The sequence below is a fragment of the Wyeomyia smithii genome, chromosome 2, assembly GCF_029784165.1.
Source record: "Wyeomyia smithii strain HCP4-BCI-WySm-NY-G18 chromosome 2, ASM2978416v1, whole genome shotgun sequence".
NCBI lineage: Eukaryota > Metazoa > Arthropoda > Insecta > Diptera > Culicidae > Wyeomyia > Wyeomyia smithii.
In genome coordinates, this window is record NC_073695.1 from 193,362,847 (window position 1) to 193,374,846 (window position 12,000).

General features: G+C 41.7%; 2 protein-coding genes across 6 annotated transcripts in view; one reads left to right on the forward strand and one right to left on the reverse strand.

Moving 5' to 3' along the window:
• Positions 1-12,000, reverse strand: part of LOC129721258 (rho GTPase-activating protein gacF) — a 128,379-nt gene that overhangs the window by 63,443 nt on the left and 52,936 nt on the right. The gene's annotated exons all lie outside the window — the stretch shown is intronic.
• Positions 1-12,000, forward strand: part of LOC129721259 (phospholipase A1) — a 58,698-nt gene that overhangs the window by 22,371 nt on the left and 24,327 nt on the right. For 4 of the 5 annotated variants that reach the window (XM_055673609.1, XM_055673606.1, XM_055673607.1 and 1 more), the window contains exon 2: positions 2,344-2,444. The exons of the other annotated variant lie outside the window; for it this stretch is intronic. In XM_055673609.1, the coding sequence (XP_055529584.1) occupies positions 2,390-2,444 (55 nt within the window). In that variant the 5' untranslated portion in view covers positions 2,344-2,389. The remainder of the gene's footprint in view (positions 1-2,343; positions 2,445-12,000) is intronic. 5 annotated transcript variants of the gene reach the window in all.

Sequence of the window (12,000 nt, forward strand, 5' to 3'; positions counted from 1 at the left end):
TTCAAAGAATAAGAAGAAAATCTGAATCTGGCTTTCATAGCTTCATTCAGTAACTCATAAAGATACTTCACAGATGACATCTCGGAACTACACCACCTTTCTCTGATCGAACCAGCTTCGGACGTCTCGGAAAGTCGTCGCAAGCGGCGCGCACGCGCTCCATCTGCATCTCGTCCCTGATTTTCGTGATAACTCGCTTCAATTGCTCCAAATTTGTTATTTTATAGTCGTTCAGCTTCGACATCATGTATCCCCACACGAAATAATCCAGTGGATTCAGATCCGGAGACGACGGAGGCCATTCAGTCTTCGAAATGAAATCGGTCAAGTTTTCCTCACACCACGCCTGAACAACCTTTGCGGTGTGGGATGGGGCGCCTTCTTGCTGGAAGCAGTAGTAATCGTCTTCAAACAGTAGTTTAGCTTGAGGCAGAACATTTTTATTCAAAACCGTGTCCAGGTAGTACGCTGCGTTGATTTTGACCCCTTTATCGATAAAGATAAGAAGCAATTTACCTCTCTTGCAAATGGCTCCCCAAACCATCACTGACGTCTTATTTTGGAACCGGGAAACGTTCAGCTTGTCCGCAGGAGCTTGCTGGAGGCTCACACTCCAAACTCGATCATTTTGGCGATTGACTGTTTGCTCCAAAACGAACAGCTTCTCGTCCGAAAAAATAAACTCGTCATCTGCGTGCCAACCGAGCAACTCCCGCGACCGTTGGTACCTCTTGTCCTTTGTAGCTTTGGGAACCCCATGAGCCACCTGTTTTTTGTACGGTGTAAGTTTTAAATCTTTGCGCAGAAGCAGGCGGATTGATTCTCGGTTCATTTTAAGGTTCCTGGCCAGCTTCCGTGCAGATTGGGCGGGATTCCGGCGAATCCGGTCTCGTATAATCTTTTTCAGCCTTGGAGTTCTCACAGACCTTGGTCGTCCAGATCGTGCCTTGTCCTCGGTGCCTCCGGTCTCTAGGTACCGATTTATGGTCCGGTACACGAATTTCCGGTTGAATCCGAGCGGTTTTAGGTGTTTGAATATGTGTCCGGGTTTGTACCCTTTCACATATTCAGCGATAACAGCTGCTCTTAACTCTGCCATGGCTCACAACTCAATGTAAACAAACTGCACAGAAACGAAACTCTGCCACTTTGGCCAGCAAAGTTAACCCTTTCATTTGACATATAGATGGCACCAGAGAGATGCAACGTGTAGGCTACAGGCGACCCCAAAAAAGTGTGACCGGACTTTTTTGTCACCGTGTAGAGTATTCCAACAAAATGGGTGTTCCCCGATCAGTCAAAGATATCAGGATTGTAACAAATCTTGATATTTTGTTACGAACTTTTTGTATCAACTTGTGTTCTAAACTTGGTCTCGTTAATAGTTAAAATATCAAAATTACTTACTGATTATTACAAAATATTGCAAGTTTTGTAAGGTTTTTTGTAGAAAAAGATCAGAATTTGTTAGAATATACGATATTTTGTTAATTGAATAACAAATTTTGTTATAAAAATCCTTCAAAAAAACACTCTTTTCTATGAAGAAAAAAAACACTCTTTTCAACATTCAAGTGTATGATAACAGAATTTGATATAATTCTGTACTTTTTATCATTCTGGCATATCAAGAATATTACAGGCTTTGTTATTTCTATCAAGTTCAGATATATTTGTGATTGCCGTTTGTTATAATCGTTTGATCGGGTTCACAGATATTTATTGAATATTCCCATGTTTCAAATCTTGGAAACGAAGATGTATTCCTTGCAATCGAATGCAGCAATTTTTCATTACAGTAGGAGTGAGTCTGAGTATTCGAAAACAGAACTAGTTGTAATGCATTTTCCAATATCCAAGATTTCTCTCAAATCCTACACATCATTTCTGAACAATAACCAGCTAGTTATTATGTTACCAAGCATCACGTGCATCCGTTCTTAAAGAACAGTTGATGCACGTACCATTAGGAGCATAAGCACATACACAGCAACAGGCAGGCGCACTTGTGCGTGCTCGCAGAGCGGTACTTTTGCATCTTCCGGGAGACTTGTTAAACACAAGGATTACTCTTGATAACCCAAGAAGAGGTTCTTCGTCTTGTTCCTCTGACAGTGATCTGCTAATTGTTTAGTCACATCTGATTATACCGGTAGCTGGTAAAGTCGTCGGCACCATTTAGCATCCGAGTGTTGTACTAGAAGATTGTTTCGAATTTGGGTGGATTTAACATTTTTTGGGAGAATCAATTAACCGAAACTAGTACAGTAACAACAAAAGAGAAAACGATTTTTATTTAATGCCTTTGTGTAATGGATGGTGCAAAATCGTATACTTTTTCAGTTAACAGAGGTGTACGAGCGGAATAGTGAGATTTTGTGTAAAGGAAATGGTCCTTAGCGAGAGCCAGCTTGCATTATGTACGGTTTTCACATTATACCTGGGTAAGTACTCAAAAATTATATTCAACAATTCTAACACCATTATATTTGATGATATTTTAAAAAAATTATATTTCAAGCTGTAAATGTGGAGTTGATGATCGAAAAATGTACTAACTGGGGAAATAGATAATTGAATTTTTTTTTTTACCATCTTTCAACAAATTTTGTAAATAAGAATGTAAATAACAAGATAATAAAATACAATTTCTTAGTTTAAATATTTCATTCGAAATTGGAAAACAACATCGAAAAATAACATGAAGTTTTTCAAATACATTTCATCGAATATTTCACCAACTAAAACAAAATAATCCAAATACCCGTTGAAAAGTCACGTGCCCTCCAGTCGAAATCAAAAACAAAGTTTCATCACGTTCAAAACTGATTATTTCAGATTTCAGTTCAGAAGTTGAACCACTTCAGTACTGCCATTCCGCGCCAGCTGCACTTGCTAATAAATTCATTCTAGACAATAACGATATAATAATATCAAATGCAAGTTCATGGTCATGATAAACAGTTTTATTCGGTTTGTCACACGTTTGAACACTCTCTTAAAGTCACTGCATTCGGACCAGCTTATCGTTGGTTGGTCACCAGCAAAAGGACGAAAGCAACAAAATTTGATCGTTCGCGCTCCATTTGGGTCACTCTCCAAATTAAATCGCCATCGAACGCTAGATTCATGTGAGTATGTGTAGATATTTATTATAAATATCACATACAACACGTCATCGGCCTGCAGGCTCCCCAAGCTACAGTGCATAATTAACCACCTATACTGTCATCCGGTAGGATCATAACTTCATTATACAAAAACGGATAGTAGTATGTACACGAATATAACAGGAAGGATGAAACGTAGCGAAGCTCTCTACTTTAGCCTTTTTTCTTGTATTATAAATAAAAAAAATATTTTTTTCGTAACCTGAGCGCCATCTTGAAGTTTAGCAATAGAGTGTTGGTTTACTGAACCCCATAGTAAAAATCGAAGCACACGCTACCGACTACGAGACTGATGCTATCTCCTGATCCTGGTCATGAAAAACGGCTGCCTGCGATGCGGTGGCAGCGACAGGGGCGGTGACCGCGGCGATTGTTATGGATCATAATGATGTGTGAACACTGGTGTAGGAAAACCAGCCCACAGTTTTTCTGTTTCGTCGCCAAGCGGGTGCTGTTCCACAGCCGGCGGCCACACCGGGTCTTCCACTTCCCGGTAATTTATGATGAACACGACTGACGAGCGGCGAGTCTTCAGCGTTTAGTAGCTAGGTACAACTAGTGCTGCTCAGCTAGTAGTAATGGCAGCTGGCGTCGGTTTTTGAGTTTACCACAATCCTTGCACGCTGCGTCGAAGCGCTCCCAAGAGCAAACCGGCAATCAACTGCATAATGAATGCAGGGGGTGGATTGAAGTGTGTAATCAGTGCAGCAACACACCACACAAGAGCGGTATTTTGCTTATACCGTAGTCGGTCGAATGGTGGCGTAAGTTGGCGGAAACTTTTTAGTTTTGTTTTGCTTAGATTTAACCGGGGACCGAGTGCAAAAAAGTCCTTTATCTATTGAGCCGCAGAAAAACGCGATAGTTTGATGCTTGCTGTTTTCAATTCAATGTTAAGGGCTCTGGTAGAGTTCTGCTTGGCTGGATCAGACTAGAGGTGCATGAGGATGGCTTATGATTAATTTGCGCATAATTCGATGTTGTTCGGTTTACACTTTGCATGCTGGTTTACATGAGGTTTACACGTATGATAGCAATGTAGGATACAGTAATGGGCTTAAATAATTAGTAATTTGTTTTTCTCCTGCTCAGAATCGAAGCGGAAGTTGTATGAAATGGAAATATTTCTTTTGCGGCCTAATTCACTTTAACTGAATGTAGAATATTCAAACCAAATTTTTGGATGTACTTAATCTATGAACTCGAAGTTGTTAAGCAACATAGACTTACAAAAAAAACCTGTACACTAACATCCTATAGTTAATCGTTTTATTTCCATAGCACAAACAAGAGGCAATAACAAACGGTACTGTGAAATTTGAGCCGCCACTGCCTCATAAGCGTAATCGTGCCAAATTGTAGTCTGTGACTATAAAAGTGGATGGCGATTTCTTTCCTTCCGGTTAGGATACACAACTGCGGTCAATCGAGCACTAGATACACTGAGCTGCTAGTAAAATGGGTGCGTGCTACTTTCCGAAGGTTTATGCACAGCAAGGGTGTAAGCAGAATTCATTGTCAAAGTTGAGAGAGAATCAATATTTGCACTACTATTAGTTTCCATGTGTTTAACATGGTGATTTTCAAATCCAGCCTGTGACAGATTGAAAGGTAATACGTTACATGGCTAACCCAAATAAACAATGTTGCACTGACTGAAGTTTTAATTAAAGAGGTGGGAAATAACAGAGCTGTTTGAGGAAACATTGCCACATAGGAACTAATTGAGTTACATCAGAAAGTTTATGTCATTCTGTACCGAACACGCATCAGTATCGGACGTGTTTGGTGACTGCTCCGATAGAATATAAAACAAAAGACGTGTGAACAAGTGTTGGCATTGTTTGCCTGGTCGAGTGAAATAAATCCGGGTTCAAGGTCGCGCCTTTGTGCAACTGTTTCGCATCGTGACTGCCAGCTGGTGCGTAAGCCGATTTGGCTGCTGACTGAATTGTGCTACAGCAGTGGACGAGACACAAAAGAGGAAAAAGAAGAAGCCATCAGTTGACAGTTGAGTTGTATCGCTGTGTGGAGTGATCTCACACCTGGCTCGCTGCTGGTGGCTGTTTGGTGCTGCTGTATTGGTGCTGCTGGCTGTAACGGCTGCAACTTCGAACGACCGGACAACCAACCTTACTGGAAGGGAGAAGTAAAAAGGTACGTACTCTTGTCGGCGCTAATGCGCTAGACTTAGCGGGATGGATGTAGATCCCTCGCCTCCCGCGCCACCAACCCCGATCCCCTCTGACCCTGACCCTTCTGTTACCCCCTCCCCTGTGCATTCTTCAGTCCCCCCTCGCCCCAGGCTTTACCCAGACGGAGCCCAGGGCAGCTATACTGTCTATTTTCGGCCAAAGGCGGGACCGAAATCGAACAGTTGAACATCTTGCAGATTTCTAAAGACCTGACTAATCTGAAAGAGGCCAACGATATAGCTTGCTCTGAGCTCTTCACACGCGAGTATCGCGTTTACATACCCGCACGAGACGTGGAGATCGACGGTGTCATAACCGATTCGAGTCTGTCCGTCGAGTGTATATTGCAAAACGCCAAAGGGTGCTTTAAGAACAACACATGTCCCGATGTAAAAGTGCTCGACTGCAAGCAACTGCGGTCAGCATCGATCATCGGTGGCAAAACAGTATACACTCCGTCAGACTCGTTTCGAGTTACGTTCGCCGGGTCAGCACTACCAAGCCACGTCTCGATTCACCGGGTTCGTCTCCCTGTGCGATTATATGTGCCTCGCGTCATGAATTGCCTGAATTGTAAGCAGTTAGGCCACACCGCCGCCTACTGCTGCAATAAGGCACGTTGTGGCAAGTGTGGGGAGAATCATGCGGATGATTCCTGCAGTAAAAATGCTGAAAAATGCATTCACTGTGGGGAGAGTCAGCATGAGCTCTCGACATGTGCCGTGTACATGCAGCGCAGGGATAAAATAAAGAGGTCTCTCAAAGAGCGTTTGAAGCGTTCTTACGCTGAGATGCTGAAGAAGACCGTTACCACTTCTCCCATTACATCAAACCCTTTTGATCTGTTGTCCTCTGATGAAACCGATTCTGACGATTCACCAGCGGGAACATCTTACGCCAATCCTGGGGAGTCTAGAAAGAGGAAAAATATTTCCTCTCCTAAACTTCCCAGAAAAGGTCCTAAGATTTCTCAAAGTGAAATGAAAGTTACAAACAAACCAAACAGTGCTGCGGGAAAACCGAAGCAAACTCCTCCTGGGCTTGCAAATTTAAAGTCCCAGAAGGAGTTCCCAGCACTGCCAGGAACATCTAAAACCCCAGTTGTTTCTTTTGCACTCCCAGTTGATGAAACAAACTCTGGATTAGTGAAATTTTCTGACATTGTGGACTGGATTTTTGAAACTTTCAATGTACCCGATCCAATTAAAATTTTTCTTACAGCATTCCTCCCAACAGTTAGATCATTTTTGAAGCAGTTGACTGCCCAATGGCCCCTCCTTGCAGCGATTGTATCCTTCGATGCCTAATTTAACTGCGTATATGAAGGATTCTATCTCTGTCTTACAGGGGAATTGTAGAAGTATTTTACCAAAAATTGATTCGTTTAAAGTTTTGATGAATAAAAACAAATGCGATGCATTTTCCCTTTGTGAAACTTGGCTTACTTCAAATATTGATCTCAACTTCCATGATTTTAATATTATTCGCCTTGATCGAGACACCCCATATGGAGGAGTACTTTTAGGGATTAAAAAGTGCTATTCTTTCTATCGTATTAACCTCCCCTCGATTCCAGGCATCGAAGTGGTCGCATGTCAAATGACAATACATGGTAAAGAGCTTTGTATTGCCTCAATATATATTCCTCCCAGAGCACAGGTTGGGCAACGGCTGCTCTTTGATTTAATAGAACTTCTTCCCTCGCCACGTTTGATTTTGGGAGACTTCAACTCTCATGGCGTGGCTTGGGGTTCCCCTTACAATGATAACTGCTCCTCTTTAATCTATAACCTTTGCGATGACTTCGACATGACTATTTTAAACAACGGTGAAATGACACGTATCCCGAAGCCTCCAGCGCGCCCAAGCGCTTTGGATCTATCCTTATGTTCGACGTTGCTACGGTTGGATTGCACATGGAAGGTAATCCTCGATCCTCACGGTAGCGACCATTTGCCTATTCTTATTTCAATTAATAACGGGTTAACTCGCATGCGACCAATTGACATTCCGTATGACCTCACACGGAATGTCGATTGGAAGTTATACGAGGAAATGATTTCAAAAGCGGTCGAGTCGATTCAACATCATCAACCACTTGAAAAATACAACCTCCTTGCGGGCTTGATTCTCGACGCCGCGTTGCAAGCCCAAACGAAGAAATATCCCGGCGTAACGATCAAAGAACGGCCTCCCACTCCGTGGTGGGACCAAGAGTGCTCCGATGTCTACACGCAAAGATCCGACGCGTTTTTGGCCTTCCAGAAGGGAGGTATACCTGGCGACTATTTACGGTATTCGGAGCTTGATGCCAAGCTTAAAAGTTTGGCTAAAGCAAAGAAACGCGGATATTAGCGTCGGTTCGTGAACGAGACGTCGAGGGAGACATCAATGAGCACTCTTTGGAACACAGCCCGAAGAATGCGGAATCGCGTAACGGTCAACGAAAGCGAGGAGTCTTCAAGTCGGTGGATATTTGATTTTGCCAGGAAAGTATGTCCGGACTCTGTTCCTAAGCAAAACATTGTTCGCGATGCGTCTCCGGGCCACGACGCGATAGAATCACCTTTTACGATGGCAGAATTTTCAGTTGCCCTCCTATCCTGTAACAATAACGCGCCTGGGTTAGATAGAATCAAATTCAACTTGTTGAAGAATCTACCCGGCAATGCCAAGAGGCGCTTGTTGAACTTGTTAAATAAGTTCCTGGAGCATAACATTGTACCGCAGGATTGGAGGCAAGTGAAGGTGATGGCCATCCAAAAACCAGGGAAACCAGCTTCTGATCACAACTCTTATAGGCCGATTGCAATGCTATCCTGTATCCGGAAATTGATGTAAAAAATGATACTCCGTCGTTTAGACCATTGGGTCGAATCAAATGGTCTACTATCAGATACTCAATTTGGCTTCCGCCGTGCCAAAGGGACGAATGATTGTCTTGCGTTGCTTTCAACAGATATTCAGCTGGCGTATGCTCGCAAAGAACAAATGGCGTCTGCGTTCTTGGACATTAAGGGGGCTTTTGATTCCGTTTCTATTGACATTGTTCGGGTAAACTTCACCGACAAGGATTTTCTCCAATTTTGAACAATTTTTTGCACAAATTGTTGTCCGAAAAACACATGCATTTTACGCACGGCGATTTGGCAACTTTTCGCATTAGCTACATGGGTCTTCCCCAGGGCTCATGTTTAAGCCCCCTTCTTTACAACTTTTATGTAAAAGACATCGACGAATGTCTGGCAAATTCATGCACGATAAGACAACTTGCAGACGACAGTGTAATCTCTGTTACAGGAACCAAAGCTGCCGATTTGCAAGGACCATTTCAAGATACCTTGGACAATTTGTCTGCTTGGGCTTTACAGCTAGGTATCGAATTCTCTCCGGAGAAGACTGAGATAGTAGTTTTTTCTAGGAAGCATGAACCTGCTCAGCTTCAAACACAATTAATGGGTAAAACGATTTCTCAGGTTTTGGTACACAAATATCTTGGTGTCTGGTTCGACCCTAAAGGCACCTGGGGTTGTCACGTGAGGTATCTGATGAAAAAATGTCCACAAAGAGTGAATTTTCTTCGTACAATAACCGGACAATGGTGGGGAGCCCATCCAGGAGACCTTATAAGGCTTTACCAAACAACGATATTGTCTGTTATTGAATACGGGTGTTTCTGCTTCCGCTCCGCAGCAAACACACATTTGATCAAACTGGAGCGAATACAATATCGTTGTTTGCGTATCGCCTTGGGTTGCATGCAGTCGACCCATACGATGAGTTTGGAGGTCTTAGCTGGAGTACTACCATTGAAAAACCGCTTCTGGAGCCTGTCTTCTCGTATTCTTATCAAATGTGAGGTCTTGAACCGTCCCGTGATTGAAAATTTTGAAAGGTTAATCGAACTTAATTCTCAAACCCGTTTTATGACATTGTATTTCAATCACATGTCCCAAAATATTAACCCTTCTTCGAATATTCCAAATCGTGTCGACTTATCAAACACTTCTGATTCTACTGTGTTTTTTGATACATCCATGATAGAAGAAACTCGTGGAATCCCGGATCATTTACGCGTGCAGCAGATCCCCAAATTTTTTTTCAATAAATATTGAAACATCAACTGCAACAATATGTTCTACACTGACGGATCACTTCTTGATGGGTCCACTGGCTTCGGTATTTTCAATAACAATTTAACCGTATCCCATAAGCTCGATAATCCTGCTTCTCTTTACGTCGCAGAATTAGCTGCAATTCAGTACACCCTAGGGATTATCGAAAAAATGCCCACGGACCATTATTTCATCTTTACGGGCAGTCTCAGTTCCATTGAGGCTCTCCGATCGATGAAAGATGTTAAGCACTCTCCGTATTTCCTGGGGAAAATACGGGAACATCTGAGTGTTTTATCCGAAAAATCGTTTCAGATTACCTTAGCGTGGATCCCTTCTCACTGCTCGATACCGGGCAATGAGAAAGCGGACTCTTTGGCTAAGGTGGGCGCAACAAACGGTGATATTTATGAAAGACCAATAGCTTTTAATGAATTTTTCGCATTTGTACGTCAGAATACGATCATCAGTTGGCAAAATGCTTGGACCAGAGGGGAATTGGGAAGGTGGTTACATTCCATAATCCCCAAAGTATCGACGAACCCGGGGTTCAAGGGCTTGGATGTAGGTCGGGATTTCATTTGCGTGATGTTCCGGCTTATGTCCAATCAATATAGATTTGACGCGCATCTCCGTCGTGTTGGGCTCGGGGAAAGTGGTATCTGTGCCTGTGGTGAAGGTTATCACGACATAGAGCATGTGGTTTGGTCATGCCCTGTACACCGTGACGCCAGGTCTAAATTAATAGCTTCCCTGCAGGCCGAAAGTAGGCAGCCGGCTGTTCCTGTTCGTGATGTCTTGGCGAGCCGTGACCTATCCTACATGTCCCTTATATACGTTTTCCTGAAATCCATCCACGCCCCAGTTTAGTCCTATTCCCTTCCGCCTACATCCAACCAAACGACAAGAACACGTTAAGACCCCGGTTCCGGAAACAGCAACTAGACCCGCACGATACTCTCAGGTCCCAAGGGAGACAACCCAATATGCCAGTCCGTAATATCTTGGCCCAGCAGCGGAACATATTCAATATGCTGCTTACCTATGGCGATGGAAAACCATCAAACAACAAATCAGTGCTTTTAATGCAAAACATTCTAGCTTTAAGTTAGATTTAGCTTCAGCTCGTAGTCGGCAGCGAGGATAAAAAATTTGCTTTTAGTTATTAAGATACTTTAGAAAGTAAGCTACCAGATATAATTGGCGCCGTTAAACATTGAATTGTATTTGTGCCGTGTCAAATAAATTATAGATGAAGAAAAAAAAAGAAAGTTTATGTCATGAGAGTGAGAGAGAGTCTGTTAGAAATCACGTAAAGAATTCAACTGGTTCGTTCGGTTCGATTGGGCAACCATTCCTAAATTTTATTGAGATTAATAATAGTAATGTGAGAATAATTCTGGTAAACACAGGTTTTAGCCTAGACTGGAAGATTATAGTTTTTTTAGAAATTTCTGTGAATTTCGGTGCCCTTAGCAAAGCTAACTTTTGCATAGGGTTTGCAATCCCGGGAAATACTTTTTCCCGGGATTCCCGGATCCCGGGAACAGAAATATTGATTCCCGGGATTCCCGAGCTTTTCAAAAAATTTCGCAAAATTCAATATTATTTCCCATACAATTTTGCAATAAAATTTTATATACTATCAAAACACGGAACTAAGGTCGTTAAAGTGTATAGCAGCTTTAAAAGGGGCATTATACGAAGTAAATATTTCTTTGAAATGACGGTCAATATTTACTTGCCGAGTACTATCCATTTATTTGCTTCGGTTATTTGTCGAAAATATTTGCTGTCTTATTCATTAAACGAAAAATTAGGCCAATATTTGCTTCGTCCTTCTTTGACAGTTAGTTCACTACTGAGCGAATAGTGATTTCTTTCTTTGCCATTGATAAAAATTAAATTAAATCGATTAAGAAAATTTGAAACCCGTGAATCAATGCGACCAGAAATAAATAATTTAATAATAACTCAGTCAGCGTAATTTGGGTCGTGGCCGCGATTTCACACGAAAAATCATCTTTGAGATTAATTACGTATACATTCAAATGCTCTGAAACTAACTTATTTAGAGTCATATTGAACAGATTATTAATTATTCTATCATTTCCTTCCAGTTTGTCTCGGTCTTTCAAAGAAAACTTCCGAGAGGCTAAATAACGTTCTAGTTGAACAATCAAAATTCTTACATGGAATCCTACTCTCTAATCAATGGTGATACCAATTACAAAAGGGTTTGTTACGCCAATGAAAACTAGATTGATTATGCAGTTTATTTTTTAAAAATAATTCGCATCGTGTAATGGCACAGTAAATATATTTGATAAAAATTAGCGAAGAGGTTCTGATATAAACTTGAATAAGTTTCGTTTTGTAATTCGTTTTTCATTTGAATTGATAATGAAATTGTAAACGATTTTCAGATACTTTTTATAATTCAACTTTCATTAAAATATCATTTTTGCTAAGAAATTTTTTCCATTCCCGGTTCCCGAGAATTCCCGGGAAATGAGATTT